A 26364-nucleotide genomic window follows, 5' to 3' on the forward strand; every position below is an offset into this window, starting at 1 on the left:
AATAATTTGGCTGCAGTACAAAAAGTCCTGTAACATCATGGGAGCAACTTCTGCCAGAGTCATTTCAGGCTTTTATCCACTTTGAATTCTCAATTTCATGGTGAATCGGATGTGATTTTTACTGCTAGTGTAAACAGAACAAACAGTGAAATTTTAAAACCACATTTATTTTTAATACAAAATCTGTTGCACTATTACAGAAGTGAGCCTGTATGTTTACCCCCACATGCACAGATAATTCAGCATCTACAATTAAATAAGAGTAAAATTATATTTCTTTTTTTACCAAAACCATTGGCAAATCTTACTAAAAATGTTCTCTTTGTGCTTTGTAATCAATGTCTGTAGAATTAATTTCTTATTTCGGTTCCCATTAAGAAAACTGATCAGTAGAAAGCTCGAAGGTGTGAAAGAAGCTGATTACAGCTAGCTTACGTTTGTGACGGCTTCAGTTGTGCTTTACCTATAATATATACATGAAAGCTGCAAGGTGTACTATGGTCTAATGTAATGCACTGGCAAAAGCTCTGAATGGTTCAGTTAGGAATCTGCAGTAAATAAGCAGAACAGTTCACTATTTCATTTTCACAGCAAAAAAAAAAATTATATTTAAGTAGATGCTTTAAAATACCATGCACACCATTGGCTATAGTACTTCTTACACAGTACAACATAAACTGTCTTGTTTTATTTGTCTGTAACACCTAGAAGCATATAGCATCTACGCTTTAAGTGTATTTACAAATTCAACAAAATATCTACATATAAAAAGCTTACTTAAAATTAAACTTGATGCAAGTTATGAAAAACCAATTTATTGGCAAATGAAACTGAGCATTCCTTCAACCATAGGTTGTTATAAAAATTTATATTTGGAGGTAAACATTTGATTGATATAATATGCAAGAAAATAATTTTGTAACCAATAATGGTAATCCTTTACCACTAAACCATATTAGCACTTGTCAGATTGAATTCTGTGGTTCTGAGTGCTAACCCCCACAGTGCTTCAGGGTGTTGATAATTACAAAGCTGCCACACTGATCAGGCCAGGACACAGAGGGAAATGCACTCTCGCTGGTGTAGTCAGCTGGTTTGGTTTTTTAACAGTTTATTTTAAAAGAGCTTATACTTTGCTGTGTTAGTAATTTAATTCTGGTTGTGTTTTGGTTTCGTTTTTTTTTTTTTTTTTTAACCTTCTAAGGCCATGAAAACATGTTGTGCTGTAACTGTCTAGAAAGCATTTATTTTATTTTTAAGGGGAAAAAAATCATACTCTTTGTGTAATTTCAAATGTTTAAAACCTTCCATTCTTAGCACAACAGTTTCATAACACTTTTTTTTTTTTCTTCCACATTTTTACTTTATTTGGCAATGATAGTAGTCTGCTAATCACAGTTTACTGCACCAACTGACTTAGTAGTACAGTGCATTATGGAATGCATATTGTATAAAGGCACTGAATGTATTTTGCCCTGTGTTTTCTGGAATATTTTCTCTCATTTTAAAGTTTTTCTTCCAGTGACTGTACAAATTCCAAAATGCATTGCAATGCGTATCTTTTATGCCCTAAAATCAATCCAATGTGTTTTGATGTAAAAATAGAACACTGTACTGCTGTAATACTTGATAGATTAAAAAGGCTATAAAGTAATAGGAGCAAAGAGCAGATAATAGGGTCTCATTAAGCATCAGCAAATGCAAGTGTCATACTTAAATCATTTAGCAATTATATACTGTACATACTGTTCCTAACTGTCTTGCAAAAAGACATATGATAGCTAGACATTAAGTCACCAATTTCACAACAATGTCCACAAAGACATTGAAGTTCTATATAATACTACTATAACACTCTGACAATGAAAATGGAATTCATACCCAGGGATTCATCTGAGGACTGCATGACAAATTGTCAAACCATGTTTTTATAGTGTACACGAGATTATCTGTGAACTGTGTAGCAATTTTTTCCATGCATTATACTGTATTTTCAACAGGAAACAAAATTGTAAGTCAATGTTATTGTGTCAGTTGCTTCTAAAAATAGTAAAAATACCCAAGTTTTGAACGAAATTTGAATTTTGTATTTTGATTCATACTAACATACCACTTAATGTATCATTATGTTGTATAATTGTATGGACCTGCATATTCTCATAGCATAAACATCTTGTGGTGAGGAGCTCCGTTACCTGCATGTTCATAGTATGAGAAGGAGGATGTACAAGTGCTTTAAACAAACTGAAGATACAAGGGGATCAAGTTCTCTGGGTTACACAAATGAATTCATGGCATTTACAGGAGAAGGAGCCTCAGAGCTTTCATTTCCTTCGGCAGGTTCTTTCTCTTTTTTACCACTATATTGTCCAATAAAGGAGCCATCCTCATTGAACTGACCATTTACACCTTCTCCATAGTCAACTAAACTATCATCACTGTCTTCTTTTTTCACAGTTCTGTCTGAAGGTGTCCGGCTTCCTTTTTTTAGAGGTTTATGGTCCTCTGCATCACTGGAGACACAAACAAACAAACAAAAGGAATTAACTGATGTATTATATATTAAGACAAAATCAGTCATGCATGCAGAGTTTATAAAAAGAATGTGTGCAGCCCTATAATCCTTTAGTAAACCCACATCACATTGTAGAGACAAATCAATATGATGCAGTTGACATGAATTCATGGTGTAGGAATGGTTTAAACAGAGAATGTCTTCAGTGGAGGGAAGGGGGTTTTGGATTCTTTTTTTTTCTCCCGTCGTGCATGACTTTTCAATGATAAAACCTGTGCCCTTGGCTTGGAAGCAATTTAGATGCAACTGCAAGCATTAAAAATTGGGTTGTAAAGTTATAAAAAAAAAAGAATTTATTTGTTCTCCAAAGTAACAAGCTTATGATGTGCTGTGAAGTTAGTCTGTTAAACTTCTTAATTTCTTTGACTCCTTGAATATGAATGAAGAATGAATCTGGTTAAATGAAATATACTGATTTTCTTTACTAGTATAAAGAAAATAGGTGTGCTGCATTTCAAATTGTTTGTTACATAATGCAGGCCAGACTTGCAATTTTCAACCTTACCTTTCAAGAGACCTACATATTCCATTAAAAGGGTGCAGAAGAAACAAATGAAAATAGCCTAAGAAGAAAAGCAAAGTCCATATCCTGATAGTGATCAGTATTTTATCAATAATAATTTGCTCTTAAAATTGCTAAACATTTACTGTATACAAGTAAAGCAACAATTTAGCTCACAGTAGCTACAGCTTAGTAGTTACGAGCATGCTTAGTTTTTTTCATTACTTATCAGATCAACCTCCTTATCCTAATCTATAACTGACGACATGTTCTGACAGTGCTGATGGTAATTCGAAGCACAACAGAAAGAGGAAAGGAAAGAAAGGCAGGGAGGAGAGATCCCTGTAGCAAAGTACTGTGGTCTTTCCCTTATCAGTAGAAAAGCTGCAGCACCATCAGCATCCACAAATAAATTCGCAGCTGTGGTAAGCTTGTATCTCATGAAACAGATGTAGCTGGGCTCTTTTCAGAATCCTTTACACTGCACTTCAGTTTCAAGATGAAGATTTCGGCAGCAGCTCTAAAGCATTTCCAATTAAAAACCACTATTGCCAGCTGTACTCTTGGGTGCAATTATTTACCTTGTCTTAAACAGAACATGGGACTTTATCTGCATATAGGGTACAAAAGAGTAAGTGATTTTTGTTATTTAAAGACTCCCAGCTTATGGAAAATATAAAGAAACATGTATAGAATATCAAGGAAATAAAAATATATTTACAATATCCACAATATTAGGCTGAATATATATTCAGAAATTATTTTAACTGTGTACTTCCCCAAAACAAATACCTTAGTTGTTCCAATAACTGTATTTTCTATTTCTTTTATAACGAATATCTTTGAACACCCAGAGAAACCATCTATATACAGCACATACAAGGTCACACAGATTATATTGTTAGCTACAAATGCCCTGTTGTGAAACATTTCACTATTGCTGGAAAACCATTACACCAATTTTCCATCTAGCTGCTTCTCCTCATCTCATCACCTTTTTTGGAAGACTCCAAGTTATCCCATTCTAAAAGAAGTAGACCTCTAATATGCATATACTTACAGAAAAAGCATACTCTATGCATAAACAAGAAAGAAGTGGTAGGAATATCTATCTTATTAACATGTAAGAAACCCTTAAAATACACAAGGGCAGAAACTCTTGACTCTGACCAATAACTAAAAACAAAGTCTTGACTTTGTTTTTAGTTATTGGTGTGTACATGGCATGAAGACAAATATTGTATCATTGATCTGTGCTCACTGATATTGCAAACTAGTAATATTTAAAAGAACGCTAATAATATTTAAAAGAACGCTGCTCCAAAATGTCAAGCATTCAGCAGCAAAGTGGAAATGTTTATAACACTGCAAACACAATCAGATTAGAGAGACATTACTGAAGAGAGTTCATTCTGGAATGACCCTGTATTTAAAAGGTTGAATACAGAATTGAGTTTTTAAAAATCACATGCAGTTCAGTTTCTCCACTGCCCTCATCAGAGGCCATTAGAGCCATTGTAACAGGTTATACAAACCAAATGAAGACCAGCCCCTCATTTTAAGTAGTACCAGGTCCTACTCCCAAAGAAGAATGATCTGTAGTGCTTCACGTTTTCTGGGTAACAGCATTTAGTAAAGAACGTTGCACATCTGGTTTGCTGTTTAATTTTAGATGAGTAGCTTTATAATTGCTTACACCATAATATGCAGGAATGAAAACAAAATTGCATCTGCAACGCATTCCAACTGGTCAAGAAATTCTATGTGAGTATTCTGAGGTGTGACCCTATCCAGTGTAATTCACTAGGCTGGAATATACACCAAATAAATAATACACCATGACTTTACTGAAAAAAATCCACATTTTTGTGCTTAATCCAATATAAAACTCAATTTTCATGTATAACTTAGACAAATCATGTGTATAGGAACTCCTGCTCTTAGGGTCTTCACGTTTGCATTTTTGAAAACCTAGTTTATTTATAAGCCAAACAATGAAGAAATACACAGTTGGTTGCATTGTGTCTGTGATTTTTCTGTATTTTAGTAAGGATGCAGATTCTACTGTCTGTGTGATTAAAAACAAACAAAACTGCAGATTTACCCAGAAGTGTACCTGAACAGCTGGTGTTAGAGCACAGTTATAGCAGACACAAAATTCAAACCTGAATCTGGGTATTCCCTCCCTTTTTGTACTATGCAAGTCCAGAAAGAAGTTCTGCCAAGACTGACAGCGGAAAAAGATGTGGGGTTATCCAGGCTGTTTTCCACTACTTGTTCAGTAAAGGAAAAGGAAATACATGCCATGATACCATTTATTCTTTATCAAACTGGATCATGACTCTTGTATTAGATTAATACAATGTTTTGGGAGGAAGGGAAAGAAACTGAGGAATAAAAACCAAAACAACAAGAAGGAGAGAGGGAAAAAAGTGAAGACATCGATGTTTTGCATGGCACTTTTTTAACCCTGAGGGTGTAAAGAGAGAAGGGACTCTGGTGCTCTGGGGAAATGGATGTATATTCTGTTTACTGCCAAGAAGCAAAGTGCAAAAGTCGCTAAATTGCATTATGAATATGGATACCCAAAGAGCTACAGAACACTCTAGGCCATAGAATACCTAATAATATATTGCAAAAACATGTTAAAAGCCATAAATTCTGATACAGTATCTGCAAGATTTGCTGATCTTGCCTACAGTTGTTCATAAAACTATTCCAAAATGCAAGTGGGATAAGTCATAATTTATTTTAGTTTTTGTTTGTGATTTTGTTTGCTCTCTTTTATACTAACCTATTGTAATATCTTGAAATGAAAAATAAAGTACAAATTGGGCTGACTAAGATGACAGTGGAAAACTGAAGAAGTTTTTGAAATGTGTGATGTATGCGGTGCATATGATTAATAGTAAGACAATAACTACTGTGAGGGAACAAAACCAAAAGTAAGAACAGGTATGAATTTTAGATCAGATCAGACAGCCATGAAAGTTAAGTCTAGGGATATTTTACTATTTGTTGTCTTACAAATAAGTTCCCCACTACTATTTTTTTAGGGATGAAAGTTGCTCAGTGAAGACTGATATGTACCAGTCATTTTGATAAGTACTGCGATGTACCACACACATTTCTTACCCTTCTAGAAAGAACAGTGAATATTAAAGCATACTCTAAAAGCATGATTTAAATATTTTTCATAAACAATTGCTAATATATGAACGAGTTTCTTTTTCTTCTTAGTTTAAGGAAACACATAGCAAACTTGCAGCTAGTAATTAAGAGTAAGTACAGAAGTGACATTAACATGTGTAAGTGCAAAGTACAAACTCTTTTTTTTTTAAAAAGTACTTCCATTTCACAAGGTCATCAGTTATTGAAAGAAATATGTACCTTGAAATCTCCTTTCTTCTTTCAACTTTTCAATTTTTCTTCCTTAGATATGGGTACATGCAGCAACCAGTCAGAATGGGGAAGACAGTTTTACGATGCCTCTGCAGTCCAGCAGGCAACTAGTTCCCACTAAACTTTGCCACATTCATGGACATGCAAAAAGACTCAATATATGGTTAGCAATATACCACTTTTCCTTATAACACAACCGTCAGATGAAAGGGAACATAAAACAAACAAAATGGGTAAAGCATTCTGGGCTATTGGACACAGAAAGAAGATGCAGAAGATGAAAACTGCTGGCAGTAAATTCCTTTTTCTGGGCCCTCAGGTCAACAGCCCAGAAATACTTAAGTATAAGCAGTCACGTAAAGCCACAGAAGTACCTTACACCATGGTTTCCCTGCACGTTTCAGAAGAACCTTTGCCCCAATGCCTAACAGTTTTCTGCTCACGCTTCTAAACTGACAGGACTGTGCAGATGAAAAATGCTTTCCCTATCCACTTACGCACCTGTATCAATCCAGACTTCAAAACATTTTACTATTTCTTATCTAGCTAAGACATAAGAACATCTATATTAGTTTCCTGTGACGTTTTTCTTTTGCATCTCTGTAATACTCAGAGTCTTCAATCCTGGCAGAAGCTGGAAAAATTTGTAAATTAAGCTCTGGCTTTAAATGGCAAAGGGTTGAAAAAATTATTGTTAGTCAAAGAGCCTGACTCACTCCTTGTGAAAATTTTAAAGAAAAATCTGCTTGAGAGAAATTCAATCAAACTTTCCACCTTTTCTATTTCCAGTGGAAAATTATACAAAGGGAAAACAAAGCACTGATTTAAAAAGTAGTGACACTGATGTTGAAGAATTAAAACAAGAATCATTAAAGAAAGCATGTGTGTGTAAATGAGGACGCAGTAAGACCACTGCCAAATCCAACTAGACTATTCAGAGAAAATAATTCTTCAGGCAATCCATGGACATCATCTCTTGTGCTAGAAGGAACCAAGCTTAGAATTTGTGCTGAGGCAAAAATCATTGCTAGGTCTCCCTGGAAACACACCTAAGCTGCAATAAATCTTGAATAACTACAACAGAAAAAAATACTATTGGAGTTACAAACTATATCCTCATTGTTAATCAACCTGGAACAAGAAGGAAGAGTAATATATTACCTAGCAATCTCAGAACTCTCTACTAACCATTTCCTGAAAGTCTCTCATAGCATATTCAAGAATTTCAAGGAAAAATATTGTGTGTATGAAAATGTTGAAGAGGCAAAATAATTCAACAAAACGTGCAAACATCCTGCACTACCACACTAGCAGTCCTACCACTGTAGTTGCCTTGTCCTGTTTGATCTTAAGAACATTTTGCAGACAGCAATGAGACGGCAGACCTCCATGCTTCCTGTGAAGTTAACTAAGAAATGCGTGCTTGCAGTCTCTCCCTACCCATGAATCCACAGGCCTGTAGATGCTGTAACAATTTAATTTCTCTTGATTTAGGGTCCAGGGTGGAAATTTAGGCTGAGTTATACAACTACACTGACCTGAACAGGATCTCTAGATAGTCTTTAATTTTAATTTAAATAAATATACATTTGTGGAACTTCTGGTATTTCTTGCAGTTTCTTGCTGTAAGTATTTACTGTCCAAAATTTACTATCTCAGTCTTCTACAAGTTAGGAAACCATTGGGATCGTAGTGCAATCAGGCGGCTACAGAGGCACTGTTTTCCCTTATTATATAAAAGTGCAGGCGTGCCTCCTGTCACGGGAACATAGTGTCATTCTGTGGTTCCTGAAACACCTGCATTTCCTAAAGCATTATTTCCTTCGCTATACGGATATGGCAGGAAAATCTGATCTTGACTGCTTCTGCGGAAGCATGGTCTTAGATGAAGTTGAAGAGTGCAAAACTTCAAACAAGTCCAAGCCATCTCAAGAATACTTTGAAGCCTACAAACTGAATGTGACAAAAACCTCCCCTGAAATTGAGAGCCATGATTTCTCTAGAATAGTCATTAGGATCTAAGTAATTTACCAATTTAAATCTTATTTTGAAACAACTAATTTTCTAAGCATTGGGCTTATTTGTCCAGAAATTTCCAAGTCTTTCACTATTCCCAGTTCCCGAGAAAGGAGGAAGCAAGTCTATGTTCTTAGAAAGTTCCTCTTGAAGGTCTGGTGTCTCTCTGAAAGTGAGGTGTCCTTTCATACTTGGCATGAAATGATTGTGAGACCTTATACTTTCCCCTTCCTCCTTTAAACTTCGGAGGAGAACGAAAGGAACTCAGACACTTGTGAGGATAGGAAAATGAAGAGCTTCCAACAGAGCTCTTTTTTTTCAGCTGACGTAAGGAGTGTTTGTGTTCTGAGAAATCCTTCATGATTTGGACCAAGGATTCACCAAATAGCTTGCCACCCCTGTATGGTAAAGACAACAGTTTATATTTTAGATCTAGCGATGAGGTCCAAGGACGTAGCCATATAGTTCTCCAGGCTACAGTGAGGCATGCCATATTTTTAATGGTGAGTCTAAGAGAATCCTCAGCTGCATCATGGATAAAATTAGCTGCAATTTTACATAGCCTGCGTTTCCTCTGCATGGCTCCAGATGAGACCCATTTCTTTTTGAATCTGGCTCGTTTTTCCTCTAACCATATTAGTAATGCTCTAGAAGCATAAGTGCAGTATATAGACACACCAAGCTGGGCTGCAACTAGTTTGAAAGATCTTTTAATTGCTTCCTCAACCTTTCTATCAGTAGGATCTTTAGGGAGAGCATCCATATTAGCAGGCACTGATAGTACAGAATCCTCAGTAACCAGTGCTCTGTCTACTTGAGGCAAGGTCCCCCACAAAGCAGCTTTATCCACTGGAAAGGGATAGAGCTTACGTAGGACTGCTGGGGCTTCATACTTTGCCTCAGGATTACTCCAAATCCTGCAGACAAGATCTTCCACTGCTGAATGAATAGGAAGTGCATTATCTACCTTGCCTTCTTGAGAGGGTATAGGCAGTTCTTCTGAAGCACATTCAGATTTGAAAGATTTTAGCATTAACACTCTCTTCATGTGCTTGAACAGATAATTCTGATTCTCCATGTCAAATTTACGCAGAGGATCTGGTCCTTCTCGGTCTTCTGTAGGGTATTCAGATGACACTCCCCCATCTTCAGTGGATGATTCAACCTCCAAGGCCTTGTCAGCCTCAGATTTCTTCTTCCCAGAAGCTGTATGATCTTTTAAACTATCCATATGGTCAGACTCGAAAGTTTGGGAACTGCTCCCAGTTGCTTCTATGGGAACCACTGGAACTTCTGTAACTGGTACCCTGGGATGCTTTACTGAATGGGACCTAGCCTGTGTCACAGAAGTTACACTTTGTCTGGCTGCCGTCAAAGCATCCTTTAAAACAGTAGCTAGCTCAGGCAAAATTACAGATTTCATTAATGAATTCTTTTCAGATTCGGAGAAGTGAGTAGTAGTAGAAGGTCTTACCTTCCTGTGGTAGGAGCTCTGAGTGTCTTCTGAATCTGAGTTGTAGTCTGGGGTCTGGCTGAACCAGTGCTGGAGAGAAGAATGCTGCCTTGCCAGTGAGTCACGAATTGAGTTGCAGCTGAGGGGTTGCTGGAAAGGGGATGGCTGTCCTGCCTGAGAATCTGAGCCCTCCTCCGACCCCATTATCTGTTGCTCAGAAGCATGATGTCTAGAGTCATGCCTGTACTTCCATTCGTCTGACCCCTTTTCCTCTTGGCAGAGGGAAGCAGAGACAGAACTAACCCTTGTGAGCTCTGAAGACTGCCTAGCCCTCCTCCTGGTGTAGGAGGTCTCTGATCTGGTGCTGGAGTATTGATCCCCTGACCTTCTGAAGAAGCTGGATCTGTCAGATCTCACAGACTTTGCTTTTGTAAAGACAGGGTCTGCTTCAGGAGAATTGGCACAGCTACCTTTTCTTTTCTTTTCCTTGTCCAGTTTCTTTCCTGTCCAAGCAGACATGGACCTGAAGTGATGAAAAAAGTTCAAAATACTCGAATTCCTAGATCTTTCAAAGATTACTTTTTTTTTTTTTTCCAAGGGAAACCCTATACCCTTTGTCCTCAGAGAAGCACTGCATCATGACCAGTGCCATGTGAGGCAGACAAACTGGGAAGTGAGTGACTGCAGTGATGCTGGGCTGCAGAGAGGGTGCCAAGATATCTTCTGTGATCTGACTGGTTGCTGCTGCTGCCCTGTCTCTAAGGAAAAAAGAGGAAATCCCAATATAGACTAATTACACAGAAATACACTTTAGAAAGGAGTTTTTACATGGTACATAGGATGAGCTCTTTCATGTGAACAAGTGTGAAAGCTTGGCATGTATCTGTCCATATTCACCAGACATGCGGTGGATAAATGCATTAAAGACTAATTTAATAAAGCACTAAGTGATTCTATAGATTAACTCAAGCCACTTAAATATGGAGACATAAATTCAAATCTTTCTAGAGGTCACACATGAAAGCAGGCTGGAATAGTCTTATTCTAGCCTGAGAAAACATGTATTGAGATCATATATTTTGTACAATCCTGTATGAACGTCAGTTTTTGCTGCTGAAAGTTCTAAGCATCAAAAACCAGAGCAGACATAAAGGAGAACGCAAACTGGACTGCCTTGGAAAACTAACACAGTACTTATTTACCTCTGCTGCCAAATATTGCTTCACACTTCCCTTTTTATCAGCTGAACGTAATCAATCCATATGCACTTAATGCTGTAATAAAATACTATTCTAAAATCTAACCTAAGTACAGAGTATCATGGGCTTTTTTTAAATCAAAAAAGAATAAACAAAAACTGCTCTGTGGCATTCAGAATTGTAAATCTATTCCAGTCAGATCAAAATGCACATTTCCCTTACATAAAGAAGCTATGGCAACAGAGTAGATCCTTCTCGAAAAAACCTGTTTTTTCTATGTACATTTGTAAATGTCACATCTTCAAAATAATAAAGGGCTTTTACAATGCCTTTGGCAAAAGAATGCACTATAAAACCTATTATAACACCCATGTAAAGTACAATGGTAATGACATATCTAGAAAATAATGATTTCCTGTACTAATAAAAAACCCCACAAATAAAATGCTACTTATTTAATAAGCTATACTCATAATTATTATACGAACAGACTAGTCAAGGCATGCTGTTTGTGATGCCAGGAGATTCAGCTAGACTACATTTACAATAAAAGAAGAGACTCAAGAATAAGAGCTGTGTTGCATGCTTTGAAGCTGCTTGCTATATATCTTGTACTGTAATACATGAAAGGGAAATTTGGGGGGTTTTGTAGGATATTTTCCTTCACCTCCATGTATAACATCATTTCCTTGTTATTGGATTAGGTGTTAGTACTGGCAGACATTTTAAATGCATTTGTTTTCCAGTCAATGTAACACAAGATTGTCTTTATTAGGCTTCAATTAGAAATGTATTTTCAAAAACCATAATGCTAAATGTGCCCTACCTGAGAGGACACTGTATCTGGTATTTTAACCAGATGGGTTTGTAAATAAAGATTCCTCACTTTGAGACAACTGTGTTTGAACCTGGATTTCCCATTGCATTAGTGAATGGCTTATTCTAAGCTTGGATGTTTCATTTTTTTCCTAATGGTGTGGTTGAAATGATATTTATAGTTCTATAAAACACTGGATATAGAATCTTTGACAACATGGAAAGAAAGTTAGTTTTAAATTAGTAAGTGTGATATTACATAAAGTACATGTGTATATGAACAGTGAACATGACAAACCACATCAGCTGCTTACCTGTATTCACCAAATGTTCCATCATCTTCCTTCATAGGCTGTATTTCTGGATCAGCATGTGCATCCTCCTTTTCCTTCACTAAAATATTCGAAATAGCAATTTTTATAATGAAACTGCAAGACGAGAAACCATAAGACCTTAATTTCTCAAACTGGTCACATCTGGCAGGAACGTGGTCTGAATAAAAATAATTTTTGGAACTTGGGCCTTAGGCTGTTACATTTTTCTTCCGAAGGAAAAGATTTGTTAATAAGTTACTGAATTTTATTTTCATTCAAATCCAAACCACCATATTTCATTCTGCATTAGTAAAATTTTTTCTTCCTTTCATTTCTAGCACTAAAGAGAAAGTCTTGTTAAAAATCCTACTAAAATATTTTATTTACTTATGTTATTAATAGAGCTATTGTTTATTGAAATCTGAATCATTTAGCTTTACTTATCCATGCTCCATATTTCCTCTTGATATGGAACCTAAATTTAACACAACTGTATCTCTTGCACATCCTTGTATAGGTTTAGTCATCATTCACTGGTGGGAAAAAATCTGCCCACGTAACTTGTCCCTATAAAAAAACCCCTATGTAGCACAGTGTCCTTTGACACAGAAACCCACCAGCACCTCAGAAGACAGATGATTATAGAAGACATATATTCCTATAAATTAAGATTGTTGACAGAATTATATACTGAATTTTAGATTTATCTTTATGGTTCTTCCCTTTGCCTTCTTATTTCTGTTTTTCTGGCTACTAATCAAATCTTTCCCCTGTTCAGCAGATAGTTATATAATACAATATACAATGTATTTTCTTTTACTCTGGTAATTTCTGCACTTAATTTGTGTATCATTAGTTTTAATGCTATTATTTAAGATGATATGAAACATTCCTGACATTATTTTCTGAGTCTGTAATTACAGTAATGCATACACCTTGAAATGTATCTGGCTGCTACAATTTCATACTGAAATAATATATTACTTTTTTCAAACCATAGGCAATCTAAAAATGACATGCTAAAATTATGGCAACAAAGAGTTAATAACTTTGTGCTTGGCATTTGTCACTATCTCTGGAACAATATATTTGCAATGACACAAGAAATACAATTAGCTCCAGAGTCACTGCTACAAACAAGAGTACGTACTGAATCTGGAAGTCTTATATACAGTCAAGGTCTAGCTTTATACATGTGTGTGTATATTCATATGTGTGTGCACATAAAAGAATTAATACCTTACATCTAGTAATTCTACAGATGCAGAGAAAAGAAGGGAATAGCAGGGATCTCCACAAAGTAATAACAACCTTAGCATCCAACTGCCTTCTATGCTCTTACCCAAAATGTATTTTATCCTCTTCTAGATGGTGGCTCACTCCAAGTCCTCCCCACTCTTTTCAGTTTCACCACTTCACTTGTTTCATTCTCCTAATTTTCCTTCTCTTTTCTCAATTCTCTCCACTAGGAATCACTTTTCCTATATCCTCTGTAATATCATTTTCTCTTTAAAAAATCCAAATAATAGGAAAGAACCTAAGATGATGTCTTCAGCCTGTCATTCAACTCTATATAACACTGCTCCTTAATCATCTGTCTTCATGGGCATAGGCGGTTGGAACAGGAGCTTCTCTTAATTACCTTTTGTTGTCACTATAAATCTTTGCTCTCTCCATAAAACTCTTAAACAGTTAGATTGGGCAAAGTAGGATTCTTGTACTTAATAAGGTGATTTTATCTTCTTATAAAAATAATCTGCTATGCTAAATTCAGCTATAAAAGATTTGTAAATTATAAAATATACTTGACCATTCCTAGGCCTAATACCAAAAAACCCCCAAACCCTAAAAGGAAAAACTCTTACAAAGAAAAAACTTATAGAAGAATAACTGAAGGATGGCAACTTCAAATTTAGCTGGAAAAATGCAGAGGCTGAAGATGACACAGATTGTGAGAATGAAGGTAACATATGTGAGACAAAATAACATATGAAGGGATTTGTCCTATGAAATGCATTCCTAGTACTTTAAAGTAACACGGTGGGTATGATCTGGTATATGTTTCCACACTTCCTGACCAAATAAATTCTAACTCAGCTCATTTTAGTGGGTTAAACCCACCTGCATGAGACTTCAGAAAGCGGAGTGTGCAGTACTGGCAGGAGGACCAAGTATGTCAAAGAAAGCTCAAACCTCTCTAGAGAGGTAATGTAGTAACGTGATCCTCCAGGAATGACAGAAATACTTATGTTTAAATGGATTGAGGTTTTCTACCAATAGGCAGATTGCTCCTGACAAGTCTACCAAATGATAAGACTGATTTAGCATATATAAAGTGTAAGTGTAAACCAGCAGCAAATGTAATTTCTCCAGTAAACTTGTTTTAATGGATTACCAGTAGATGAATTTTAGTCTCATAGTTATGTATCGTACCTGGATATTTGCCACCCTTATTCCTCCTTATGAAGCAAACAATCAGTAGAATCAAGATCAGAAGAGCAACAGCACACATAAGACCAATGAACCATCCTTGAGTAGCGATGTCTATCTGCCGACTTGCCATTGCTAGAGAATAAAAGAAGAAAAATGAGGTGTTTTGCTGCATTTAAATGCTATGCTAATTTAGATAAACAATAGCCCGTATATATTGTTCATTAATTAAGGAACAACATTCACTGTGAAAATCAGTATTAAGAAAAACAGTGATACTGTATTTTGTGAATATTTTCATGATTCAAAATGTTTCCAAGTACATGTGCATAGAACTTACTTTTGAGTGTGTAAGAATTCTGCCAACATTTAAGCTTAGCAACTACTTTGCAAAATCTGTGCACATACTACATCGCTTTCCACAAACCTCAAAACTATTCTAAATCATTTTATATTAATTAAAGTACAGAAACAAATTTGCAAATGATAATTCACACAAACATGTCAATTGCATTCTCAAAATTAATAAAAAGCTCATTAGCTAATGCACTCCTATCAGTCTGAAATGGGGAGACAGATGGGTTATTCAAGGCCCTAACATTCAATTTCAACTAAAAATCAACAATGAAGCATCCTTTAAAGCCTTATTAAGCACCACATTTTCTACCTCATCCTACAATTTATCATGATTGCCATAATTCAGCATTAGTAAGGACTTAACACAGTGAAATTGGGAAGCCTTTCCTTGGCATTGTTTCTCTTCAAACAGTGACTCTAGATGGAAGATAATGTAGCAAAATACACAGGAAATACTACAGTCACTACTAAGGACAGGAATTATCTGTGTGGTCTGGGGACTGGATCCCTCCTACTGGTCTCCGACACGGTAGGAGGATTTTCCTGGGGAGGCTCATGTTCTACTCCCCGGTTTGGAAACACACTACAGGCAACTGGCCTCAGAATTTGCTGTTGGGAGAAAGCAGGAAAGGTGAGAGAAGTTAGGGATGTGTGCTACAGACAGAAGACGATATGAAGTGGAGGAAGATGGACATCCATCCAAACCTATCTTGTTCATTCTTCACCTTCTCCAGGCCCAAAATCCAAGAGTTTGAAACTCTATGAAGAGTTGCCCAACAGACCTCTCTCTGGGAAACAATGATCACCCTTCCACTTGAATAAGGAAAGGGACATGCAAAACACTTCCTATGCATAACTCATATGGAATTTTGGTTCAGCATTTGTTACTTTTTTTGGCTTCATGAGAAAAATTACCAGATTATTCGCAGCCAGTACGTTACTTAGAATTTTAGTAAGGATCAATAGTATTTCAGAACTCATCTTAACAGACACTTTGCACTAGGACTAGATTATATTTGAGACCTTCAGCCAATCTCTTTGTTAGGATGGTGTGAATACATCACCTCTCATGGCACAATGTTTCATCCATATCTGCTATGGAAGGTCTGTAGACTTGCTTCCACTGAAGTGGAGGGCGCAATGCATGAATAGCTTTACATACAGAAATATGGAAGTCCCAGGGCCCGGTAAAGATTATCCACCTCTCCATATAGAGAAGACAGGCTTTTAAGAGAAGGCTCATAAAAATACATCAAGGAGAATCTATAATATATTCAATGGAGCACTGTTTTCTAGCCACAACTCCAGGTGATACAGCATAAACTCTTCTCCTTACAGAACATGTTGGATGACAACTGGGAACAGTCCTGCAGGCGCTGTCCCTTGAACAAGACCTGCGCCTAGCTTGGCACACAGCTAGCTGACAAGAGGCTGCACTGGGCTGGCAAGCAAAGTAGCAGTAAAATGTAACAATAGTCAATTATAGGCCAGAATTCAAGCCCATGTCTCGAAGTTATTTACTAGTTAAGACAGAGGCTGAGACAGCTAGCTTGGAAACATCAGCTTTCAATGGTCTCAGATTGCTAAGTGTTTTCCATGGACTATATGAAAACTCGAAGTACCTCTGATATCTGGAGACAGTACCTACCCTCCATTCCATATGGAAGACCAATGTGTATTCAACTTCAGAAGTACTGTGCTAAAATTAGCCCTTTATTTTGCTGCCTCTTTTTGATACTGGGCAAAGTTATGACTTGATTTTCACTCAAATGAATTAATATGCCTGGTTATTGTGGAATTGTGATTAGGAGATTTCTCAGTCTTTGCTTAAGAATAGGCTTTCTGTTATTTTAGAAACTTTCTTATATGCACAATAATTTAAACTAATTTTGCATTAAAATGTCTAGATGTTACATAAATATATAGCTTATATACATATATATTTACACTTCATATAGTGTGTTTTATAAAAATAAATTTATAGAATTATAAACATATAAGTGGCGGTGTTAAAAAAGAAAGCCACAAAGGCAATCTTCATCTGAATTATAATTCAAATAAAATTTTGTTTCCACATTAAGGTTACAATTTTTGAGTTTTGCACTTACGCATTCATAATAAGGCATTAAAGCTTGTGTAATGCATACTGTGACAAAATGCAAAAGCACATTTAACATTCAAATGCAGTAAGAAATCACATCAAGCAAAACAACTCATGCATAAAAATATGCAAGATAGATGGGGAAGAGTAAAGATGAAAACGTACTTATGCAGCTTCCTGTATCTTTAACTTATTGCATATCCAGCAGGAAAGGGTTTCTAGTTCTCAGTGCAACTTTAAAAATGGCACAACATTTCCTGCTTACACTAAGCAAATTATCTGCTTCAGGCAGAAAGACATTTCCTCTTGATGAGCTGCTAAGGCAGGAGTCAATGCAATACACTGTACTAGTATGCTCAAAAAGATACACCTGCACGCTATGAAGATGCTCTATAAGAATGCTTGTCAAATAAAAAAATGTGGCAAAAGCCTCATATATGAAATATGGCAGTTTAATTCCTAATTAAGGACATATTCCATATTTCAGTATTTTTCTGTTTTTCCACTTTATATTTTTTTGCAGTGTTTAAAAGCTTTGATCTAGGCTGAAGACAGCGTGGCACAACATTTTTGTGTATAGAAATATGCTATGTATGTAATTTAATGCTGGACACTGAACATTTCTATTATCAAGAAGCAGAACAGAGCGCTTTTAAATTCCCATATTCCTTAACTACTCAAGGACATAAACCAAGGTGATACAGTACATACAGGATTCCTTATCTACTGGCTCAGTATTTTTTTTGTGTAGAAAGATGACTTTGGGAAGGTTTCCACGTTGTTTTGAATTATACTATAGTCTTGACCCTTGCTTTACTGCTGCTTTAGGCTTTGGATGTGTATTTGCATAAAATTTTACAGATCTGCTTTTAATACCACTAGATGTCTCTGGCACAAATAAACTGCGTTTAGCCCATACATATTTGCTTGGCACTGTTATTCAGCACCATGTTTTCAAAGTTTTCCTGCAACATGATAAACTGTGAACAGAAATGGAACAAAACAAAGCAAAAATTTATGATTTTAGAAAGTGCTCACTTTCAACTGACATACTCATTATTTACTTTGTTGTCTGACAATTATTACATATTGTTCAAGCGTATTTTTATGTTTAAACTACTTTCTTAAATCATAACATTCTGGAGTTGGTGAGGCTACTGCTAAGTAACTGTGCACTGACCAAAACACTTGGAATGAGCAGAAGTGGCTAGAAAGTACACGACAAATAATAACAGCTGACCAAGAACATGCTATGATGGCAATGACATATTCAGCTTAACATCAAAAAACTTGCAATAAAGACTTTCTCTGAGTTAAATGAACAAGCATCACTGATTTACTTATGAAGAAATATGCCTGAAGTATGTACATAAGGAACTTAAACAGCCTTACTGATTCACAGGATATAGTTGTGACATCAAAATCTATATAAAACCAGTATATGACAGGAAAAGAAACATTTATAAGTAGGAATCTCTTAACACTGGTATAAATAGATTACATGAGACATCAAACCGAATCTGCACTTCTGATTATGCAAACATTTTAGCTCAGATTTTTTGTATTAAAACTGATCATATACAGATTGTTAGCTTTAAAAATATATACTTGGCTCTATTAAAGTACACATTATTTAAATACAGCCATCTAATTATATTAACTGAAATAAAAGAAACAGGTCATCTTCAGTGCACAGTACACAGATGGGGGAGCGTGAGCAGTGAGTATCTTGCCCCTAATATAAACATCAGATAAGTAGAGTGAATTGAAAAGATGAAAACATTCATAATTTACATAATAAATGTGTTTGCATTATTTAGGCGTTTATAAAATAATTCACATTGCTCTATAAAAAGAACATGCAAAGATGCTAGCTACAACATGTCTTAGCTAGAAGCAGTTCAACGTTTCAGCACTTGGTCTACCACAACTCTGACTACGACACAGAATTGGTATGGTGTGCCTCACCTGGACCTGTCTCAAACACATCCTCTGAACTCCTAAAACCAGACAGGCCCTCAGCACCAACCCGGACTTTATATGCTGTTCCTGGGGTTAAACCCTTTAACACAAAGAAGCTTCGAGAACCATTTACAATTTCTTTTTTCCAATCTTCTTTGCCTACAAAAATTTTAGGAAAACAACATATTGGAATTTTAATTTTCTCTGTACTACTGAAAGTTTCTAGACAGAATACTATCAACAGTTACTTGACCAAACTATGGATTGGCTGAAAAAATAACTGTTCTCTCAAAAAATAATAAAATTACATAAAATTATGACTTCAAATAATATATTGCATGCAATATATTGAAGAAGACACTGCACATGAATTATGAAACTGTTTTAAACATTTGTTCCATTGTACCAGAGAAATATTATTTTCTTTTTTTTTTTTTTTTTTTGAAAGGCTTATTGCACTTGCAATTATAAAATACATTGTCCTGGTTTGAGCGAGTGAACCTATCTCTCTTATATCTTTTTCTAGTATAGTCTCAGCTGCTCCTGTGACTAATATCTGGCAAAAAAGCATTTGTATTCCAATTTTCAGACTGGTCCTCTTAAGTCATAACTTCAGAAGGATGGAATGTTTGAATAGAAATATCTTCATTTAATTAGCTAACTGTTTTAATTATTACTGGTATTATCAAAGATTACAACCTGGTTTTATGTCAGTAGAAGTATATAAGTTGGTTGATATTTTAAGGTTTAATTTAACAAAGAATATTGTTTTGATTTGCTCTCTTATTTATTTTTTTTCCCCCTGAATGGCGTATAATTTAGGAAATCCTATTTTATGTATTCTATTTTAATTCAAGTAAACATTTTTTACACATGTAATCACTGCATGATAAACAACTTCATGCAAACTACATTTTTAGAAGTTCATGTTCAAAATAATTTATAAAATAATACAAAGGAACAAAGGCTGATATTCTATCTAAGCATCAAATAGCTGCTACACATTGCTGTTTATTAAAATGAAAATTATTTGATCTTCCCAATGAAATTAAAAAATCATTCTTCTAGACAGTTAAGAGCTACCATTAACACTGGGTCAATTTAGGACCACATTTACTATTAAAATCTTTGAAAATATATCTGAACACTTCAACAAAATTTAATGGAAGGGCTTCTTACTGCCTGCTACACCATATTCAACATAAAAGTTCGCATGATCTGGTCCCTCATACTCCCAACTGATATTGGCATAGGTCTCAGCGGCAGCTGTTGTAACATTTCTGATCCTTGGATAAAGTGGTTGCACTGAATATACAATAGAAAAACAAAGCAGAATACCAAGTTGTGACTTCATACATTTAAAAAAAAATTGATTTTAAGAAGTTACTATATTAATTTAGACCATATACAGGGAAAGTATAGTACAATTGTCATTGTTTCCATTACTGGAAATTAGCAACTAAAGTAGTTATTTGGTAATTGAATCCTAGGCAGTTACTACACTATGAAATTATACAGTAAAATCTAAGTATTCTACTGAGCATGCCCTGTATCACAAAAACTGCTAAATACTTAAAAACACCTAGTTGCCAAAATTCCAGAAAATATTATTTTTATTCATCTAGAAGTAAAATGCAGACAGCTGGAAAGTGAGAACATTGTCAGGGTAACGGGAAACGGTAGGAGAGAATGGAGTTACGAAGGTGGTACACACCTCCCTTTATGCCACGTGTCACTGAATGGACTGCACTGCCTCAGCTGTAAGCCCTTATAGGATTTTGCCTCTATTGCATTGATAATGATAAAAAAGGAAGACAATACCCTTATAGAATGTTGGACGGACAGTGTGCATGACTGGGGAGGTTGCAAAAAGGATTTCTGAATATCCTTCACCATCAGAGATAGTAGGAAAGAAAAAATAAAGAGTAAAAACACTTTGCATCAAAAAGTAACATTTAAATAATACAGTAAAACCTTACCTGTTAAATGAACAACACATGCACACTCTAAGTTCATGCAGGATTCAATTAGTTTTGTTTGTTAAAATATGAAACAGCTAAGTGATCCACATATATTTGAAAGCAACCTGAAGTATGTGTGTACTGACACCTTTCCTTTCACAGAACAGTTCTGAAGTCAGCTTCATTAACTTTATGGATTCATGACACCTTTAGACACCGGAACATAAGACATCAGACACTGGAAAGCCAGTATCAAAATACTCTGGTGTGAAGGACACAAATCACTGGAATGCAAGAAGCTGTTCATTTTAAGGTGCTGTGTCTTAGTGCTGACATTCTCGTCAGACAACAGTTCTTTTCACGGATACACATAATGCCCACATCTATGAAAAGAAGTGCTTCTCTCTTCAGTACCCTCTAATCAGCCACTTCTTTGCTCATACCTTAATTCTTTGTTTTCCAATTACACTTGATACAAATGGATATATATATATATATATCTCAGTATTTTTGTTTGGCTAATATTAATGAAAAATAGATTTTAATAGTTCTAAAAGTAGAATTAAAAGAGGATGCTCCTCAAAGGCATGAAATTAGTTTTAATGAAAATGCCTCACTTGGTTTGCCACTGACTCTTCTATCCTGCTAAAAATATATTTTCTGTTAGAAACAAGATCAAAAATACTTCCCAAAAGGACCATGAAACATCAGAGATCAAACCCTACTCTCAGTAAAGACAAATGGCAGAATTCCAATGGCTTCACCTACACCAGAAAATAAAATGGGCAAAAGCCTGTTCTCAAGGCAAGAGGTGCTGCACAGATTTTATCTACGTACTTAAATTACTTTCTCCTCAAATCATGATGGCTTTGCCCATATGGCTGACTGGAGGAACTTAGTTTCAAAGAGAAAATGTCTTACTTTGGCATAGCAAAATAAATACATCTGTATACAAGCCCCTAGCACAGACTGAATAATATCAGTAACATGACTAGAAAACTATATTTTCTGAGCCTTTTAAAAAAATATTTAAATTATGCAAATTCCACCAATTCTCCTGGAAATGTATTCTTGTGACTACAAATTTTCACAATATCAGGTTTTTTATTCCCATACTTGCATCAAAGTTTTATTCTTAACTCTATGCCAGTAGTAGTCATTCAACTCTTCAATCTGCATTAAACTAACTGCTCCCACATTTGATGTCTTTATAGGTAAATTGTATTTTATATATCATTTCTTTCCCCAATCAAAAATAATAAGGAATATATTATTTAAATAATAAAGAATACATTTATTTCTTGGCTAAAACCATCTGAACAAAATCAAATAGAAAGCACCAGATTTTAAAAAAGCCATCTAGGTTGCTAAGTCAACACAAAACCTCTATGAAATACCAAAGCCAGAGCTGTCTATGGGAAATCTAGCATGTAACCATATACACTATAGCAATGCAAAGGGATTAGATTCTGCTTCTCTGTGCCACTTGAAGGTAGCAAGAGGAAAGAATAGCAGGCTCTAAATTTAGAAAGGTGCAGAGTCTGAGATTGCAGACAGGATATATAACTTCCTTCCTTATTTGCACACAGGAACAGGTGTTTGTGACAATCAGCATCTAAGCATTTGTTCTGTGCCAAGAAAACAACAGGTTTATATTCTAAATACAACTTTGTTTTGTTTCATCAAATTGTATTTTCTCAAACCCGTATTTTCCTGGATTTTTTGCTCTTCCACAGAAGATGTCTAATTAGCAGCACAACTGTATGACTGATATTTGTCATCAATGTTAAAGACAGACAAAACTATTTGCAATAATCTGTTTCAAAGTCTTGCAAACAGATGCCATGTAATTATACATAACTTCTTCCTCCTCGTGCCTGAGCACTCGGGGATGAAGGAAACTGTCTCACCTTGTGTGAAAGACTCCAGATGACAGGCAGCTGCTGTAACACTAAGCAAAGTTGATAATCACCTTCCCTGTAAAACTTCCATCTTATCTTGCGTTTTGGATTTTTTTTCTATCTCCAATTTCCAGTTTCTGCTCTGATTAAAGAGTTGCCCGCGACACTAAAGACCTGGTATCTGGTAAATGTCTTTCTATTCATATGATTGTATGTAACAATGAAGTTGGCTCTGAAAATTACCTTCATTTCCTTGGCGTCTTAGTTTCTAAATCCTCTCAAGTGACTAATTTATGCTTACATTTATCAGATATACACTTAACTGATTCTTACCAATACCTGTTTGTATATAATTATTCATGTGTTCTATTTGGTTAAATTTAAGTTTTGTTTTTTTTCCTATTGAATACAATGCATCAAGAAATTTGCTCAGCAACAAATTAATTTTAAAAATCACTGGTTTTGTAATTCTTCCTCTTTTTCACTACAGCTTTATCTAATTTTCCAGCAGGCCTGGAAGGCTTTAGTTAAGTCTGTTAAATGTGCCTTATCTGCCACACGAATACACACATAAGAAGATAAGAGATGGCTGATGGATCCTGAGGTGATGAAAGCCTAGACTCAAAGTGGTTACAGCATTTAAAGTTTGTCTCCAATCTACCCAGACTCCTGTCTTCTCAAACTGCACAACTCTAATGATAATTAACCTCTTAGTTCTTCACTATATTTCCCAGCACTGTTCACAGATACAGAACGTGTAATTGTCAGCTGGCAGAAACTCTCAGCGTGTGCAAGCACCAGTTGGTAAAAAGGGGGAGCACAAAGCTTTGTCTCAAGGGAGGAGGAGTTTCAGTAGCAGAGCACTGTGCTCTCTTGATCTGTAACCATGCACAGCACTGTGCAGCAGCACTGACAAAAGCATCACTCTAAAACTGATGGGAAAGGATTGTTAATAAGTTACGGTTTTTATACAGACCAACTCTTATTCAGTTGCCTCCAGGAAATTAAGCTCTTTTATTCATGCTACGATATGACACAAAATTTAGCTGGCATTTCTGAGTATGGTTTCATTCCTGCAGCGAGATATGGTATAAAAGCACTTGACAGCTGTTGAAGAAGAGACCTAAGCTCAAAGTAAAATTTTCCTTTCTTTTCAAACTAATTCCAGGGCTTTTTTAGTGGAGTTTTTTGTAGAGCTGTATTTAACCTTCCAGTCTTTCAGGAACACAGTTCCTCCAAGTAACACAGTTACACTTGGGCTGCAGATTCAATAAAATTTAATAAAATGTGATATATGAACAGATTTTAATAACAGAACAGGTTATCTCTCTCTCGATTTAGTTCAGCAAACAATGAATTAAATAATCCCCAAAGTGACTAAACTTCAGAAATTCTCATGGATCCACCTGATCTCCAGGAAAAAATGGTAGGTAAGTTACAAGCACACATTTGAAGATTGGTGTCAAACAGAAAAGAAAAAACAAAACATAAAGCAGTATATCATAGACAAGTAGTTAAAATGCATACATAATGAGAAAAATAAATTCAAAGGAAAAAATGCACACCTACACACAAGATAAGATGAAGAAAGGTAATAGATTCTGCCAGAGCCTGTAAGACACAGAGAAGGGTTTTGCTTTTGTTTGCTTTTAAACCTACAACTTTTACGGTATGAAAGTCAAGCCTTAGTGTAACAATTCACTTACAATTCACTCTTATAATAAGAGTGAATTCCATTTTTGGCAGTGAGAGATGGACATTAGTCACTCCTAAGATTATTTAGGCCATTGCAAAAGCATTCCTGTGGAGCAAGAAATACAGAAGATGAAGAAATGGAAGAAATTATTTCACTGACAGCCATTTAACATGGCATGGATTTTGCATGACATCTACGATGCAAAAGGTATTTGCAGGAATTTTTGCTTTGCAATAATCATAATTTTCTCTATCCTAGCATGCAAAGTATCATCATTGTTCCTAGCAGACTTAAAGGAGGACAGAACAGTGGTTCTGCATAGAAGGCTGTACTGACAGAATCACATAGATACATCATGAAGAAGTCCACTGTAAGAGAGTGCTGAAGGAGCAGTACAAAAATACTATAATCACTTTGAAAAGAAAAAGCAGCTTGAAGTTGTTAGCAAAAATATGGAGACATTATGTGCAATGATTCAAAAAGGGAGGAAAACCAGATGGTGGGCAAGGAAAATGATTTAAAGAACAGCATTTTGTATGGAACAAAGAAAACTGAGATGATCCTATCTTCTACAGATGAGAGATAAGAACTCAGTTGAGAATGAAGAGCTGCATATGGGAGATTCAGTCAGAAAAAAAAGAGTAGTTCCAAATCCAGAGGTTAGACTACTTGTTTTTCTATCTTGCAACTGAAGTATTTCTGTCAATAATAGTTGAGATGTGGAGTTCACATGAAGAAGGCAGACCAGACTGAGTACCACATTGACAGAAAGCGTTAGCTTCAATTAAAGGTAACTGTGATCTCACAACCTATTTTAATTGCAGTTCAGGACTGACACTTAGTAGTGTCTGTGTGCATGCTGAGTACAAGTCCTTGCTTTCAAATAAAAATGTCAACTAAATCAAAAAGAGACTGAAAAGTGAAACGGTTTGGGAAATGAGACTGACACGTCATGTCAGACATGAACATGTCAGCTAACATGTCAGCTTACAACAAACACAATAATGAGCCCCTGTGACTGTTTATTTTAATCAGCAACTTTCATTTCTACTACTGGTCAAATGTGTATTCTCTTTCTTCCTCTATAAGACCAGTTATTTAAAACTTCTAATGGAAAAGGGTAGAAAGGACTTTACTCCAGTGATCACCTCAGTCATTTTCCAGCCTCTACTATAATTATTTTACATGTAATCAGGTTCTTATTCCCCATTTTTTCTCACCTCTGTTACCTCATGCCTGTCATTAGATCTCAATGCATAAATGGCGATATCAGTGCATACTGCTTATCTAATACTGGGTAAAACATTATGTTTTAAATATATAGTTTTCAGACATACTTAGAATACAGGTTGCTAAGAAGAAAAACAATTATTTTTTCTTTGTAGTGCCATAATTTGAGCAAATTTAAGTCATTCATAGCATTACAGTATTAGAAAGGAAAAAAGATAGTGCAAGTCAAATAGGAATATAAACTATAACAGGATAGCTTAGCTTGCCCATCTAGTAGAATAATGTGTCTCATGATTTACTCGTGGGCTTGTGAGAGAATGACATGATCCCCTCTGTTAAGTTTTCCTTAGAGAAGAAAAAAACCCCCTCAATTCTTTTAATTTGTCAAGATCCACTGCATTTCTGCTATTTGATGCAATAGCACTGTTTGTCTGAAGAACTTTTTTATT

The 26364-nt window shown here is 35.6% G+C and overlaps 1 protein-coding gene across 50 annotated transcripts in view; it reads right to left on the bottom strand.

The window, feature by feature from the left end:
• Positions 1–268: 268 nt before the first annotated feature.
• Positions 269–26364, bottom strand: part of NRCAM (neuronal cell adhesion molecule) — a 164027-nt gene continuing 137931 nt past the window's right edge. For 16 of the 50 annotated variants that reach the window (XM_074903066.1, XM_074903065.1, XM_074903064.1 and 13 more), the window contains 3 exons: positions 14711–14842; positions 12278–12356; positions 269–2513 (listed from right to left, as the gene is read on the bottom strand). In XM_074903066.1, the coding sequence (XP_074759167.1) occupies positions 2276–2513; positions 12278–12356; positions 14711–14842 (449 nt within the window). In that variant the 3' untranslated portion in view covers positions 269–2275. Of the gene's footprint in view, positions 2514–3080; positions 3139–6467; positions 10472–12277; positions 12357–14710; positions 14843–19133; positions 19287–20306; positions 20433–20948; positions 21015–26364 lie in introns of all 50 variants that reach the window. The other 34 variants (XM_074903047.1, XM_074903052.1, XM_074903048.1 and 31 more) reach the window with 12 other exon arrangements.

Source organism: Athene noctua, chromosome 3 (genome assembly GCF_965140245.1).
Source record: "Athene noctua chromosome 3, bAthNoc1.hap1.1, whole genome shotgun sequence".
Classification (NCBI taxonomy): domain Eukaryota; kingdom Metazoa; phylum Chordata; class Aves; order Strigiformes; family Strigidae; genus Athene; species Athene noctua.